At 51.1% G+C, this 15,645-nt stretch overlaps 7 protein-coding genes across 7 annotated transcripts; 4 read left to right on the top strand and 3 right to left on the bottom strand.

Annotated features, from left to right (window-relative positions):
* Positions 1–17: 17 nt before the first annotated feature.
* On the top strand, positions 18–2,928 carry IAR55_005909 (transketolase; the record flags this gene model as incomplete). Its single annotated transcript, XM_066948998.1, has 13 exons — positions 18–55; positions 212–248; positions 333–362; positions 419–525; positions 600–754; positions 825–920; positions 981–1,041; positions 1,103–1,146; positions 1,196–1,298; positions 1,353–1,483; positions 1,559–2,538; positions 2,592–2,753; positions 2,809–2,928. The coding sequence occupies 13 exons, from the start codon at positions 18–20 to the stop codon at positions 2,926–2,928; spliced, it is 2,064 nt and encodes a 687-aa protein (XP_066800771.1).
* A 248-nt stretch (positions 2,929–3,176) lies between these two features.
* IAR55_005908 (uncharacterized protein) lies at positions 3,177–5,450 on the top strand (the record flags this gene model as incomplete). Its single annotated transcript, XM_066948997.1, has 14 exons — positions 3,177–3,190; positions 3,257–3,270; positions 3,320–3,421; positions 3,478–3,546; positions 3,610–3,722; positions 3,776–3,895; positions 3,952–4,137; positions 4,192–4,324; positions 4,377–4,439; positions 4,493–4,533; positions 4,587–4,710; positions 4,774–4,829; positions 4,886–5,035; positions 5,091–5,450. The coding sequence occupies 14 exons, from the start codon at positions 3,177–3,179 to the stop codon at positions 5,448–5,450; spliced, it is 1,545 nt and encodes a 514-aa protein (XP_066800770.1).
* Positions 5,451–5,585: 135 nt separating this feature from the next.
* IAR55_005907 (uncharacterized protein) lies at positions 5,586–6,367 on the bottom strand (the record flags this gene model as incomplete). The annotated part of the gene is made up of 2 exons (XM_066948996.1): positions 5,586–6,297; positions 6,363–6,367. 2 exons carry the CDS (start codon positions 6,365–6,367, stop codon positions 5,586–5,588), a joined length of 717 nt encoding a protein of 238 aa, XP_066800769.1.
* Positions 6,368–6,659: 292 nt separating this feature from the next.
* Positions 6,660–7,905, top strand: IAR55_005906 (uncharacterized protein; the record flags this gene model as incomplete). The annotated part of the gene is made up of 7 exons (XM_066948995.1): positions 6,660–6,784; positions 6,847–6,945; positions 6,996–7,009; positions 7,058–7,121; positions 7,181–7,277; positions 7,329–7,367; positions 7,417–7,905. 7 exons carry the CDS (start codon positions 6,660–6,662, stop codon positions 7,903–7,905), a joined length of 927 nt encoding a protein of 308 aa, XP_066800768.1.
* A 70-nt stretch (positions 7,906–7,975) lies between these two features.
* Positions 7,976–8,854, bottom strand: IAR55_005905 (uncharacterized protein; the record flags this gene model as incomplete). Its single annotated transcript, XM_066948994.1, has 1 exon — positions 7,976–8,854. One exon carries the CDS (start codon positions 8,852–8,854, stop codon positions 7,976–7,978), a length of 879 nt encoding a protein of 292 aa, XP_066800767.1.
* A 319-nt stretch (positions 8,855–9,173) lies between these two features.
* IAR55_005904 (uncharacterized protein) lies at positions 9,174–11,758 on the bottom strand (the record flags this gene model as incomplete). The annotated part of the gene is made up of 12 exons (XM_066948993.1): positions 9,174–9,296; positions 9,348–9,396; positions 9,447–9,637; positions 9,694–9,849; positions 9,901–10,001; positions 10,059–10,153; positions 10,205–10,307; positions 10,363–10,502; positions 10,551–10,617; positions 10,672–10,770; positions 10,819–11,558; positions 11,634–11,758. 12 exons carry the CDS (start codon positions 11,756–11,758, stop codon positions 9,174–9,176), a joined length of 1,989 nt encoding a protein of 662 aa, XP_066800766.1.
* Positions 11,759–13,401: 1,643 nt separating this feature from the next.
* IAR55_005903 (uncharacterized protein) lies at positions 13,402–15,523 on the top strand (the record flags this gene model as incomplete). Its single annotated transcript, XM_066948992.1, has 9 exons — positions 13,402–13,502; positions 13,560–13,672; positions 13,728–13,957; positions 14,000–14,138; positions 14,189–14,300; positions 14,359–14,540; positions 14,594–15,278; positions 15,328–15,431; positions 15,480–15,523. 9 exons carry the CDS (start codon positions 13,402–13,404, stop codon positions 15,521–15,523), a joined length of 1,710 nt encoding a protein of 569 aa, XP_066800765.1.
* Positions 15,524–15,645: the final 122 nt, after the last annotated feature.

The raw sequence follows: 15,645 nt of genomic DNA, 5'->3' as shown, positions 1-15,645 counted from the left end.
AGTCCAGTATCACCATCATGTCCAGCTTCAACGAGTCCGACACAAAGGCTGTTGCGTGAGTAGCTAGTTCCACTGCTTCGCCTTTCCTTGGCTCTCACATGGGTCTTCTCCGACAGACCACGTTGTTGCGAGTGTCAACTACCGAGCTTTCACTTCCTCTCAACCAGTCCGACCTCTTTTACAATGCTGACCATGTATCTCTTCCTTCTAGCACCATCCGAACCCTTGCTGCGGATGTCGTCGCCAAGGTATGTCCTCGCAACTCCCATCCAGTTATCCTTGCCCGCTTCGATGGGATGAATGTCGCTTACAAGCATGCTCACCAAATTTAGGCCAACTCCGGTCACCCCGGTGCTCCCATGGTGAGTCTCACTGAATTGACATATCGATGACCTCTTCCGCTGACATCGACGAATAGGGTATGGCTCCCGTCGCCCATGTTCTTTTCTCTCGATTCATGAGATTCAACTCCAAGAACCCCAAATGGATCAACCGAGACCGATTCGTCCTCTCCAACGGTCACGCGTAAGCCACATGTCCGCCAGATGCTTCGTTCAACGCTGATCAGGCCGCTAACGATCTATGCATGTCATCCACAGGTGTGCCCTTCAGTACATCATGCTTCACCTCGCCGGTTATAAGGTCACATTGGATGACCTCAAGGCTTTCCGACAAATCGATTCTATCACCCCTGGTCACCCGGAAGTCGGTGTCACCGATGGTATCGAGGTCACTACTGGTCCCCTCGGTCAAGGTGAGTATTTATGTTGACATCCTGCAAGCCCATCAAGCCTACCAAACACTGAACAATTCGATGAATGCAGGTATCTCTAACGCCGTTGGTCTCGCTATCGGCCAAGCTCACATGGGCGCTGTCTTCAACAAGGATGGCTTCCCCTTGATCGACAACTATACCTACGGTATGTGTGGTCGTCGGTGAACATCATCTCTCGTCTATTTACTGACCACCTCGCTTCCAGCTTTCCTCGGTGATGGTTGTTTGCAGGAGGGTGTCGCATCTGAAGCGTGCTCTCTTGCTGGGTAGGTGCCCATTCATATAATGTTCTCACAGCAATGAAGTTGACTGACCGAACCACCACAGTCACTTGAAATTAGCCAACCTGATCGCCATCTACGATGACAACAGTCAGTTCTTTCGGCCGAAATCCTCAGCTTCTGCTCACGTGTCTTACAGGGATCACCATTGACGGTGACACTGCGGTTTCCTTCACCGAGGATGTCGAGATGCGATTCAAGTCATACGGATGGAATATCCTCCACGTTGAGCACGGTGACGAGTGAGTTGTTAGCGAAGTAGCTGGCTATCATCGCGCTGATGCTAGTCACATTAGCGATCTCGCCGCCATCGAGTCTGCCATCGCCGAGGCTAAGAAGTCCACCGATGCGCCTACGATCATCAACCTCAAGACTACTATCGGTTTCGGTTCCCTCAAGGCCGGTGGTCATGACGTTCACGGTGCTCGTACGTATCCTTTGCCTACACTGTGGAAGCATTACACGGATTGGAAGCATTACTGATGATATATGCTCTCGGTAGCTCTCAAGAAGGACGATATCGCTCAGCTCAAGAAGAAGTTCGGCTTCAACCCCGATGAGACCTTCGCCATCCCACAGGAGACTTCCGACCTCTACGCTGCTGTCGCTGAAAAGGGTGCCAAGGCCGAGGCTGAGTGGAAGGATCTTTTCAAGTCTTACTCCGAGAAGTACCCCAAGGAGGCGTCTGAGCTTGAGAGACGAGTCGCCGGTCGTCTGCCCGACGGTTGGGAGAAGGCTCTCCCCACCTACACAACTGCCGATGCTGCCGTCGGTAGCCGAAAGCTCTCTGAAACCACCATTACCAAGCTTGCTGAGGTTTTGCCCGAACTGGTTGGAGGATCCGCCGACTTGACTGGCTCCAACCTGACCAGGTGGAAGGGTGCCGAGGACTTCCAGCACCCCTCTACCGGTCTTGGAAGTTACGCTGGTCGATACTTCCGATTCGGTGTCCGAGAGCACGGTATGACTGCCATCTGCAACGGTCTCGCTGCGTATGGTGGTCTCATTCCCTTCGGCGCTACTTTCCTCAACTTCGTTTCTTACGCTGCTGGTGCCGTCCGACTTTCCGCTCTGTCCCATCTCCGAGTTCTTCAAGTCGCTACCCACGATTCTATTGGTCTCGGCGAGGACGGTCCCACCCATCAGCCGGTAGAGACTGCTGCTTGGCTTCGAGCTCTCCCCAACCTCGCTTTCTGGAGGCCCGCTGATGGTAACGAAACCTCCGCTTCGTATCTCGTGTCCATCATGTCACAGCACACTCCTTCGGTTTTGGCGTTCTCTCGTCAAAACTTGCCTCAACTTGCCGGATCGTCTATTGAGAAGGCTGCTCGAGGTGGTTATGTTGTGGAGGATGTTGAGAACCCCGACGTCGTCCTCGTTTCTACTGGTTCCGAGGTGACTCTCTGTGCCCAGGCCATCGACCAGCTCAAGGCCAAGAACATCAAGGCTCGTCTTGTCTCGTTGCCCTGTTTCGAGGTCTTCGTAAGTGGCAGTGTCGTGATACCCTAAGTCTATCTTACTGATATGATATATAGAACACTCAATCCGCGGACTACAAGCTCAGTGTTTTGCCCTCCGGCCCTCCCATCCTCTCCGTCGAGGCCTACTCCACTTTCGGTTGGGGTGCATACAGTCACGACCACTTTGGTCTCAAGGCTTGGGGTTCTTCTGGACCATATGATCAGGTTTACGCCAAGGTGAGCAGTGCGATTGCGGTGCAAGATTCGGGCACTGATCTCGTCTTTTCTGCAGTTCGACTTGACCCCCGAGGGTATCGCTAAGAGGGCTGAGAAGGTTGTTGCATTCTACAAGAAGCGAGGACAGCCTCTGTTCTCCCCCTTGATCTCTGCCTTGGATGACATCTCCGAGTAGATAGATATGTTGAAGAACGCTTGAAATGTGATTTGATCTTCCCATACCGAAGATGTTCATGAGACGTAACACGTTCCGAGCTCTGTGGTCACGGACTGCATCTGAACTCCGCGGAGTAGATCGAACAGAGATGAAGATGGAGATAGCCGAATCGTTCCTCTTCGAACTTGGTCCTGTTTTGAACAGTTGAGGGCCAAGCCGCCAGACAGTGTTGAAACAATTCATTAAGGAATCGCGATTGGCACATCATGGACATTGAACAGTAAGCAGGCAGCGCTCATTGAAACACAGACAATCTGCGAGCTAAGCTAAGCTCCCTCACTCCTAGATTCCGAAAAGCCGGTAAGCAGGGCGCTAACATAGAGACCACCGGCGCTGAGTTTGAGGCAAGGTTATGCGGCAATCGATGCCATCTGTGACTACTATCAGACTTTGTCGGAACGCCCGGTGAAGGCACAGGTCCAGCCTGGCTACCTCTTGGACAAGCTACCAAGTAGGTCATGCTTTGACTCGGGCAAAGTTGTGCTTGCGCTCATCAGTCTCCTTCAGAGGAAGCTCCAGCGAAAGGAGAGCCATTCAATCAGATCGCGGCTGCGTTCCAGAACGATGTCTTACCAGGCGCGTGTCTGTAACAATAGAATGCGAGTTTGGAGTGCCATGGGAAGCTTACGAGTGCAACAGGGATAACACACTGGCAGTCGCCGCAATTCTTCGCGTACTTCCCAGCCAATTCGACATTTGAAGGCATGATCGCAGATCTGTACGCGGCGAGCGTTAGCAATCCTGGTTTCAACGTGAGCCAAGCACGTGTTTACAGTGGAAGGGATACTGACAGAGCTGACTGCAGTGGATCTGCTCACCAGCATGCACAGAACTAGAACAGGTGGTAGTTGATTGGGTAGCCAAGATGCTAGGGTTGGCTCCTTCTTTTTGGACGAGCTCTGGTGTAGGGGGAGGTGTGATCATGGTGGGCTGCTCTATCTTTCACGTGCAGATCTGTGACTAACTGACTCTTGCATGCAGGGTTCTGCTTCGGAGGCAGCTCTTACTGCTGCTATGGCTGCTCGGGAGCGTGCATTGCGGCGCATCGCCGGAATTGAACACGCTGCTGAGAACGGAGACATTCAAGTCCCCGAAGAGATCCGGCGGAAAAATGGTCAGAAATTAGTCATCTACGGCAGCACTCAAACGCACAGTTTAGGATCCAAGGTATGGGGTACCGGATTACTCCACGACTGACATGACTGACGATAATTGTCACAGGCTGCCATCATGCTGGGTCTGCCCTTCAGAGCTATTCCTGTCTCCGCGGAGGACAGTTACTCCCTCAGAGGGGACGCCGTGAAACAAGCCATTGATGCCGATGTCGCGGCTGGACTTGTACCCTTCCTTGTCAGTAAGTGAAGATCACGGTACAACTATCTGGCAATTCTGAAAGCACTCTATAGTCGCAACGGTTGGGACCACCTCGTCTGGTGCGGTGGATAGAATCGCTGAGATTGGCGAGGTCTGTGAGTCCGCATAGAAGGAGGTACATCGATCGCCTAACGGGACTGCTATATAGTGAAAGCATACCCCACAGTCTTCTTGCATGTGGACGCTGCTGTACGTGTCTCCTGCGCCAATTTGATTCGGATCTCATTGCTTACTCGCTGTAGTGGGCTGGTGTGGCTTATGCCCTGCCCCAGTACAGAGAGATGTTACGCCTGACCGAGCTGAACGAATACGTTGACTCCTTCTGTACCAATCTTCACAAGTGGGGCTTGACCACCTTTGACTGCAGTGCGTACATCCGTTACGCATGGCGTTACGCATGGCCAACGATGACTGATGTTGATCATGAAGCGCTATTATACGTGCGAGATCGTCGTGACCTCACACAAACCTTTGATGTAACGCCGGTATGTGTCTTTCCTTCTGGTACAAGATAAATAATCTGAGACCTTCTCCATTGCAGGCCTTCCTGAGAAGTAAGGAGGCGGATGCTGGAGCTGTCATCGACTATCGCAACTGGCAAATCGCGTTGGGCCGCAGATTCCGCTCATTGAAGATCTGGTTCGTGCTGCGTAGCTTCGGCGTTGAGGGATTTCAGCAACATCTTGAGAGGGTAAGTCTGACCAGTCGGATTCAGAGCGATACATCGCTGAGCGGTCTGAACGCAGGGTATCAGTCAGTGTACACTACTAGCCGATATAGTTGGCCGGTCAAAAAACTTCGAAATAGTGACGAAGCCATCGCTCGCGTTGCTAGTCTTTAGATTGTCGCCATCGTCAAGGGCAGATCTGACTGGCGACATTCTGGATGTACTCAACCAGCGCTTGCACGATCGTCTCAACGCCCGATACGATGTGTTCCTCACACAGACTGTCTTACACAGCGTTGAGCGTAACATTTTCTGCATCAGATTTGCTATGGGAGGAGTGCATACAACCTTCGACGACGTTCAAGCTACGTGGTCGATTGTTGAAGCGGAAGGTGAGGAGGTTCTCAAGAGATGGGATGGTGATCGCCTGATTGAGTAAAGGCTGGTCTCGATATGGCCCGAATCGACCAAGAGTCATAGAACATCCAGTAGAACCTAAAGGTGGACATACGGAAACGGAAAGGGAATGCATCAGCTGCTGAGGATCGATGTATCAAGAACGAACCGATAACGATCAACGCGATCTCCAGGTCTTCTTCGCCTTCGCGTCGTCTTTGACAGGGTCTTGCTTTCCGAGCAGCCAGTCGAGACCTGCGGCTTTGACCAACGAGTTCTTTACGTAGTCCTGCACCACATCCTGCCACTGAGTGGAAGATGCGTCGCCGGTACTTGTCGCAGAATTAAGTATCGAGGAGATGAAATCACCGGTATCCGATGCACCACCAGCAGCTTTCTTGCTTCTTGTTCTGGAGGAAATATCGTTTGGATCTGTCCAAGACGAGCCAGAGGCAGCCTTCTGACGACTCGTCTTCCTCTTCGAACCTGAAGCTGGTTGATTGGCTCCAAAAAGATTCGCCAACGAAGCGAGACCGGGACTGAGGTTACCGCCGGCAGCGTTGTTCGGTGCAAGACCGGTGTATTGTTTCAACATTGCGAACAGCTCATCCATGCTACCTTGACCGGAGTTGGCCATAAGCCATCCGACAAGACCTATGATGGGTCCAATTTTCATGGAGAAGCGCAAGATTCGAGAGAAATAACCCAGAATACCGGTCACGAACGACCATACGATATATACCGCGAGGAAGATGATGATGTATTTCGCATAGGGGAAAGCGATTCGTAGAGCTGGGATGAACGAACCGGGGTTAGACAAGCTAGGAGGATTGAGGAAGAGTGCTTGGAGGTCGGGAGGTAGGCGAGAAGCGATTTGTTGGTAAACGTAGCTGGAAAAGTCAAGGTCAGATTGGTAACAGATGGAAAAGAAGGCAAGGAGGTCCCGGAAACTCACTCCATCATGGACCTTATGTGTGTTTACGATCACCGTCGGAGCGATATGCCAGTGTGAGTGGTCGCCGATTATACCAATGATGATATATGTACGAATCTGAGAGCAAAGGAATGAGATCGAAAGGCAGATCAACAGATGAAGAAGAACAGCAGCGATATATCAATGAGTGAGCGCGACGTGTATCGCAAGATGACGTCGTTTTGGTGATTGCCTCTTTTTTCTCGCCCTGTCTCCGTCTCTCTCTGTCTCTCTCTGTCTCTCTCTTTTTCTCTCTCCGATGCATCCTGTCCCCTCACGATGCCCATATCCACAGAGCCTACTGCCCATGACGATGGAGGGATCTTTCAGCACTCTGGTTCCAGTTCTGCATTCCCGGCGCTCGAACACTTTAGAGTCCAAAATGTTCCGCCGGCTGCATATTAGTAAGGCGACAATTTCAGAGTATGCTAATGTCCCATACTCATCGTGCATGATCACCTGCTAGCGTCCCCGATTTCATCACAGAGGAAGAAGAGGCCTACCTCCTTCGAAAAGTAGAGGAGAGTCCGCAGCCGAAATGGAAGAGAGTTGGGAGTGGGCGAAGGTGAGATACGGAATCATCATCATAGAGAGTTTCGCTGATGTCGAACCTAGGCTCCAATACTGGGGTGTGTGCTGGCAATGGAATCAACGGGACGATGGCTGATCGTCAGCAGGTGGCACTATGTCAAAGAACGGGGTGCTCTTACCTGAGCCACTGCCTGACTTCCTTACGGCGTTGTAAGTGCGACCGACCATCATGGCCATCTGACTTGGTTCGGCACTGAGAATATCTGTAGTCCCGACATCATTCAGCGGATAGAGAGCTTTCTTGGTGCTGCTTCAAGTGGAAAAAGTGAAGGGAAAGGAAAGGAGAGGGCACTCGACGCAAATCAAGTAAGTGGTTACATCTCGCTCGCGGCGAGTACTGATCATTGGACGTCATAGGTACTGGTAAACGAGTATGAGCCTGGCCAAGGTATTTCTGTGAGTGTGCTATCGACTTCTGCATGTGAGGCTCTGAGCATCTTGAAAGCCTCACGAGGATGGGCCTGCATTCCGACCACTGGTCGCTACTCTTTCCTTGGGTTCGCACACTGTCCTAGATATCCATCACTATCTTTCCACCACGGCTCCTTCGCCACCCATGGTCACATCAATGCCGTCTCCTTCCGATGACCCAGCCAACGAAGGTCGACCGATCGCCGCTATCCCTCTTGCGCATCTACTTCTTCTACCAAGATCCCTCTTGATCCTTTCCTCCAGCCTCTACACCTCTCATCTGCACGCAATCGCCCCCAGAACGAAGGATATCGTTAGGTCGAAGGAAGCGAACAGTGACGATGAGGTCGTCATCTCCAATGCAGATTTGCTTTGTGATGCTTTCATCGCAGACCGCTTGAGAGAAAATGGATCGTGGGAGAAGGAACGTGGCGTGCGGACCAGCTTGACCTTCCGACATGCGGAGAAAGTTTTGAAGGGAGGAGCATTTAGCATGGCGTTGGGTGCGTTGCGTAGGACATGAGCCAGTTCAGTGCGACTATGAATACCGTCAGAGATAGGAAATCCATCAGATGATTATACCCACTATTCAATCATGAGACAAGATCTAGTCCAAACTCTTCTAACATGAGCTGTAACACTGTTTTATTACTGGTTGCCGAATCGAGAGAGGGATGAGAGTGCATTTGAGCAGGGCTTCTTCGTTTTGAATTTGCTAGAACTTGTCGTTCTTCTCGTTCAACGCAATGCAACGGAGTGACATACGGGTCAAAACCATTGCTCGATGCTGTCAGATTGTAGATAGGTGAGCTTTGGGGATCAGGTGAAGCTGCGAGGTTCGTGACCGGTCGAGTGTCCAAGGAACAGTCATCGTAATGGTCTTGGATGTCAGAAGATGACTTCCATCGCGTGAAAAACGGTTGTCTAGCGCCGAACACGTCTGTTGATGGGGTTTCACGAGGAATTGGACTCGAAGGGGGGCCAGGGCAGTAAGAAACGTCAGGCGTGATTGGAGGAGGAAGGTCGGATGACAAATCGTCGTCCACTCCCCGTAGCCAATTTATTTGGCCCGTTATCTGGGCCTCTTCGGCATCGTCCTCTTCTTCATCCGTCTCGGCTGTCGGAAAGCTGATATGTATACCCTTCCGCTTGGCGACGACGACCAAGGCCATGACAATCACTGCCATTTCTTGCTCCTTGCCTTTCACCACCCGAGCTGGATCGATGATGGACAGGTCCATGCCCAAGATGTCATCGGCCAAAACGCCGAGGATACATTTTGTTACGGCCAACTCGTCTTGTCGTGTTTGACACAATCGGATAGGATGAGGCAGAGGAAGTCGAGCGCCGAGTATGGCTTCCAAGATGATGAGGAGCAGCGAAGGAGGAGTCGCACTGAGGGATGGAGGAAGGACGGGGATTCGTAGTGCGCTCAGGAGCTGATGCAGCAGTGGTAAGGGCGGCGTGGGCATGAACTGTACCGACTGTGATTGTGACTTGGGTGTTGCGACAGGCAATGTAACGTGTGATACAAGGAACCGAGAAGCTGCCGGTGATGATGTCAAACAGAGAGGAAAGTCGCGTCGAATTTTTTCTCGTCGAGTGTCTTGGCTACATCAACAGCTGGCACCATTTGATCTAATGCATGGTATGGGAGTTACTTTTGTTCGGATGGAATGTAGAAGTACTTTTGCTAAGTGCTCATCCTCCTCGACACACACCTCCGCTCATAGGCTGGCCCCTTCGGCTGTTACTATGCACATCAGATGTCCCCTCCGCTCCCAATGCGTCTCACGCCTTGACACCTTGTCCACCGAGGAATCGTCTCAGATCCGACAGCAGCTCCAGTTGCTCTGACGGCGTCAAGGAGGTGACAACTGTTTGCATGATGGAGCCGACTGTGACATATTGGATCTGCAAAATGGGAATCAGTGTCAAGTCTGAAGAACAGCTTCTGTCGCTCACGCGTATCAATGAGCTGTAGTAGACGTAAGAGAACAGTCCCATCATGAACCTAGTAATATGAGAATCAGCGTTGCCATTCATTCCCCGGTCATCACTTACTGGCAGTCCATTCGATCTGTCATCCCGCCGTGACCAGGGATCGAATGTCCAAAGTCTTTGATGTTGAAAGCTCGTTTGAATCCGGAAGCGAAGAAACCACCAAAAGGCGCGACAAGCGAAGCAAAGGTGGCCATGACAAGGACGTGGAATTGGAAAGGCGCGTAGGGAATCGCTGGAGGTGCATGGCCAACCTAGAGTCACATCGGTCAACATCCTTCCACACAGATGAACGCCCTCTCCGACATACGATAGTTTCAAAGATCTGCTTCGCTGGTCCAGTGATTTCGAAATGTCGCCAGATAAAGACTGGGTTTGGTCGGCAAGTGACTTGCGAGAGGATATTCGTTCCGAGGTCACGAGCGGGACAGATCATGTATGGAAAGCGCATGAAGAACGTTCCCCACTGCACGACTGTCAGTCTGGATAATCAAAGGTAATAAGGCAGTTTACTCACAGCCAACCCGAAAATGAGCGTGCAGATGAAAGCTCCTACGAAGCCTTCTACAGTCTTCTTTGGACTCAACTTGATCAATGGAGTACGACCAAACAGTTTTCCTGCAGCGAAAAAAATCGGTCAATGGACCGCTGGAATATTTCGTGGTATTCGCTTACCGCAGACGTAAGCCATCACATCATTACAGATGACCAGAGAAGCGGGCACAAAGAACCAGATCAGACCTTCGAGGATGTTGTTCACGATGAAATGACTATGCTGGAAGTCAGCAAGCCCTCTTTCGCAGATGTGTGAGATCACCAACCTCGAGACGACAATCAGAAGCAAGGAGATGTGAACCCAGCAGAAAAGAGCGAACTGTTGGCGTAAATACTGCTTCTGCAGGTTGGCAACGAAGCCGACAAATCCTGCGTCCAAGATTAGATCTCGTTGTGCGGCAGTCACTGTGTGACAGAGACTTACCGACTACATAGAGCATGAAACTGATGAAACGATGGTTTCTAGCGAAGGGGATCATGTATGCGTCGACGAACACGATGTGCTTGAAGTAATAGATGATTGATTCCCCGTAGAGGAAATAGTTGGTGACCACGAAGAAATACCTATGGAGCAGTGAGCGAAATGATGACAATTGTATAGATCAAGCTCACCAATTCAGCGTCTTGCTCCATTGATCGCCCTTCTCACCAGGAACAGCTTCGGCTTTGGCGGCACCGTCTGGAAGCTTGATCAGTCATGTTCGCGTCCGTTACGAATTATGGACAGACTCACGATCCCGAAGATCGAAAAGAGCTGTAACCTCTTTGTAGACTAGACTCTGACACAACATGACAAGGAGGATCATGTAAGGGTGACCCAAGCACAACAAGGCTGTGGTAACTTGTCAGCAGTTTTCGAACGACATGATGATGTACGAACCAATAAATCCGCCAATCATGATGAACGTCCATGTTGTCCTTTCGACCACATTTCTGTCTTTCTTCAGCGGAAGGAGGGATGGCTTTTTAGGAGTAATGATTTTCTCGTTCTCCTCTCCTTCCCCTGGTGCTAGGCCGTCCTCAAACTTGACACCGATCTTGCTAGGGCTCGAGGGAGTCATTGTGTCACCAGGACCGGATGGAGTGAAGTCTTGCGGAGTCTTCCGCTTTCGGTTGGCTGGAAGAGCCTTGCTTGTCGGCTGGGGTAAGGTTTCTGGGAGATCCGGAGCGAAAGAATGGGAAGGAGGGCTCGCCTTAGCGGTCGAATCCAAGGAAGAGACGTCTTTGACTTCAGGGAGCGACTCGATGGTCCCATTCACGATGGGATGGTCATCGGTGCCGTTGAGTTTGAGCCCAGAAGGTCCGGCGTTTTCTACCTCCTCCTCCTTCACGTCAAAGGTATCTGAAGTATTCGCTGGGGGCGAAGGCTTGGCACCGTTACTTTGCTGGACTGACTTGGTGGTCGTGGACTTTTCGATTTGTGCAGGACTGTCTTTGCCGTTAAGAAGTTCAGACGGACTAGGTATAGATTCCACGGCCGCTGAAGCAGCGGTGCTGATTTGGTCGACGGCCACCGAGGTGGTTTCGGCAGTTTTGGCCGCGGCTTTTGCTAATCGCTTGCGTGCGGATTTGGATAAGGGGGCTACGGGCAGCGACGTCGAAGACTCAGTCGAAACAGATCTGAGATGGGTCTAGAGTCAGTCACATGCACGGTTCCTTCATCAATGCGCATCTGCAGCCGTCCCCCAGACTCACGGCTCTGATTGTTGGGGTGGTTCCTCCTCGACCTCCTCTTCCTCAACGACATCATCGTCGTCGGCACCCAAAACATCGTAGATGCTTTTGCTGATGAAAGAAGATTGGGGTGCTCTTCGTGACATGCTTGATCGTAGTGAGTGAGCTTTCTCCTACACCGAGAGAGTCTGGTCTCGGATCATGGGTGAGGATGAAGGAAGAAAGAGAACAGACAGAAAAAGGACGTAACATGACGTTTTGGGTGAAACTGAGATGTGGACTGTGAACCGACCTGTATGTATCACGGAGTTATCCTTATCAAACCCATCCCAACGCCAGACCAAACTCACACGTCATCTTGTCTCCAATCTTTCTCTCAAATTCGCCAAAACGGTGCAGCTTGTTCTTCCCAGTTTCTTCTCTCTCTCTCTCTCTCTCTCTCTCTCTCTCTCTTCACTCTATCGTTTCTCATTCCCTTCTGTCTCGACACTGCAGCCTGCGACACTCCATCTTCTGTGATGAGGTAAGTCCTGAACATCCAGCTCATGCTCAAGACCGCCTAGCTGCCATCACCTCTTCTCTCTGGATGACCATCTTAACAATCCAACTCCTAAAGACTGTTGTCCCCCCTTATGAACCTCTTCGTTAGGTTCGTTGGGATCAGATGGCAGTCGTGCGCCGGGTAGGACCGGACAGCTAGAGGACTTTCATTACACATGACCTGATCTCCTCGTTCTTGATATATTTTGATTCTACAGCAAGTTGCCGGGATAGATGGCTGACGTTATGGGTTGTCGACAGGTATCAATGTAACAATATTTCGATCTGTATCTGTCTGTATCCTATGAAAGCATACATGCGGTCCTTCTCTGCGTACTGGTGGGTTCATGCTCTTTCCCTGTTTGATGATTGTCAGAACCCCACTTGCTACAACGCTGTGACGATAAAACTACACAACCATACTTTACCTCATTCGTCGACGACAACGTCGTGATTGGCGAGACATTTTCAGCCTTGACTGAGCGTTCTTCCATATACCCATGTCTCTCACCTCCTTTGCTATGCTGTTCAAGGCCTGCGCTAACGCCAGTGCTGAATACAGACATTTCTGTTTCAATTTCCAATCGTTAGCACCAAAAGATACTGATTACTGTGAGTTGCCTTCTCTCCTTTCCTCGACCGTCCTCGCATTCCACCTCGTCTCTTCTTATTCTACGTGATGATATTTTCCGATGGGCGGACAGATCCTGCTCCTCAGCGTTCGCGCTAAACGCCTCGTGTACAAAAGTAGGCGGGGAAAGGGAATTGGTGATATCCATCGATTTCTGATCTCTCTTCATTCCGCCACCGCATACACTCTTGATGATATTTCTGGAGACGGGAGCTGACGGCAATGATTCAATTAGAATGGCTACCTACAACGACAAGAATCTCTGTACACTGACAGTGAGGTGTTTGTCCGCCATGGTCCGATTATATGTTTGTAAATCTGTACACTACACATGACTGTCTTCGCATGCACATCTTTCTGTAGCTTAGTGGATCTGTGTCAAGCCTGAGCGAGCACCTCTTGCAGCTGTCGCCTGATATGCAGCAGCAAAGCAACAATTGGACGTTTGAAATAGGAGATCAGAATGTGAATCGGGAAACGTTTGGAACAGAGGTGCCCCGCGTGGTGAACGAGTTGAAATCCCTTTGATGTTGCTTTTTCGACTCATCCAACTGCTTTCGCTTTGACGTCTACAACATTGACCTCAAAGCATAACCTATACATTCACCAACCCTCATCATGTCTGGCCGCTTGTTCGATCCAAGATCCGGGAGCTCAAAGCGAAGAGCTGTAGAGACGCAGGATTTCACAGCGGTCGTTCTCGTTGGCTACGGGGAAAAGTGAGCATCACTTCAGCTACCACTTATTGAGCTAATGTTGACCTCGGGATAATCAAGTCTATATCCTTTCAACGAAGGGACTAACGTCGTCTCCAAGGCTATGCTACCTGTCGGAAACACCCCTATTATCAACTCGGTCCTTGATTGGGTCGTCGCCGCCGGTATAATGGGTAAGCTGATAGGCGGCCCGTGTCAGCAAAAGTTGCTGATGACTTCTTTCCCTAGAAATCTTGATCGTCGTCCCCTCGACGTTTCACTCCCAGGTAGCAGAACATGTGGCGGAACACTACTCCATGTCGACGCATCCCCGCGCAAGAATAGATATCAGACGGCCAACGGAAGGAGAAAAGGATGAAGACGAGGAACAGAGCGAATCCACCGGGCGGGTGGGAGCAGGTCTCGGCGGACGAGATGGAACGGCTAGACTTTTGAAGAGGTTCAGAAATTACATCAAGGTAGGTCTAGTCGGTGTATCGCATAAGCTGACATCCTCGAAGACCGACTTTGTTCTGCTGCCGTGCGACCTGGCGCCGCCCACATCACTTCCGTTGAAATCAATTCTCGACCGTCATCGATCTAGTCCTGATGCCGTGTTGACGTCGGTCTTTTATGAACCGGCTGAATCTGTCAAGGATAGTGCGTAATACTTTCGTCGCCGCTGTCAGCGTGCTGACTCAGCTTCCCAGGCGAAGAAAAGATTCTTGTGGCTCTCGACAAGTCATCCGACGAGCTGCTGCTTGTTCAGCCGCTGGAAGCGATGGACGAAGAGTTGAGCTTGAGAATGTCACTCATAAGCTCGTGCGTGCAGGGGGCGTTGCTAGTCGTCAGAAGCTGATGTCCGTGCCCGGACTTCTAGCCACCCTACCCTGTCCCTCACCACTCGCTTATTAGACGCTCACATCTACGTCTTCCGCCGAACGGTGCTGGACCTGCTGAGTACTCGTCGAACGAAGGATTTGGACAGCATGAGGGAGCAAGTGGTACCATGGCTGATCAAGGGGGGCTGGCAGAAGGGTCTTGGAGAACGATGGGCTCCCAGTAAGCCAGACTCTCCTATTTAAGTCCAGTGCTTGGATACTGATGAGCCGCAGTACTGAACCCGCCACGAAAGGATCCTTTCGCCGAAGCATTGGCTCGGTCTACGATCTCTATCCCATCTTCCTCCAGTCATTATTACGCCTCGCCCACCTCATCACCTATGTCGGATCATACACCCCTTCCGCAAACGTCCCCTGGTTCCCCAGCTTCTCCTTCATCCCGGGACGGGTCGACGTCTGCTCAAGATGAGCGAGTAACTCATGGCGACTCGTCCAGCAGAAGAAACAAGAAAGATCGACGATCGGGCTGGAAGTGTCAAGTCATTGTCACTGCTCCCGTGCCAATCGAAGCACCCGTGATCGCAAAGGGTAATAAGGCAGACAAATACAAGGTGGTGGCGGAGCCCGACGTCCTGATTCGAGCAAACTCCCTTGCAGGTTATTGGGAATTGAACAGACGCTTCATGCGTGCTCTAGCTTCAAACGTTTCCGGTGCAAGCAAAGCCCCTGCCGCGACTCCTCCTCGACCCCTCGTAACGTCTTCCGATGAGGCTACTGGAACGGCTCCAGCAATTTCCCCGGCAGCACAGATCTCTCCTGATAGTTTGATTGGAGAAGGTTCGAGAGTAGGAGAGAAAGCGAGCATCAAGAAGTGCATCATCGGGCGACATTGCAATATCGGCAAAGGTGCCAAACTTACCGGATGCGTTCTCTGGGACTTTGTCACAATCGAGGAGAAGTGAGCAGTTCAATCCATTTTCAAAGATGCCACCCCTGACACTTCTCAGCGCTCGAATCGAAAACACCATCATCTGCTCAAACAGTCGAATAGGCGAAAAGTCACAGGTGAAAGACTGCGAGTTTGGTACTGGATTTGAGGCAAAGCCAGGGGGTGAGTATACGGTGGTTCTGGTGAACATGGACTGACACCTTTCGTTAGCGAATTATAAGGGCGATCGACTCGTTGCGGGTCAAGAAGCGTGATGAGCTGGGAGCGCACGGTGTGGGAGGGATGTTACGACGTTTGTTGCATATGCATTGGCCCTTCATTCATTATAAATCTGCGTCGGCTAGCCCATTCTACGGTGACAATGAAAGGATGATAT

Source organism: Kwoniella newhampshirensis, chromosome 12 (assembly GCF_039105145.1).
Source record: "Kwoniella newhampshirensis strain CBS 13917 chromosome 12, whole genome shotgun sequence".
Lineage (NCBI taxonomy): Eukaryota > Fungi > Basidiomycota > Tremellomycetes > Tremellales > Cryptococcaceae > Kwoniella > Kwoniella newhampshirensis.
Note: the sequence above shows the minus strand (reverse complement) of the source record. Positions and strands in the feature narration are given on the sequence as shown.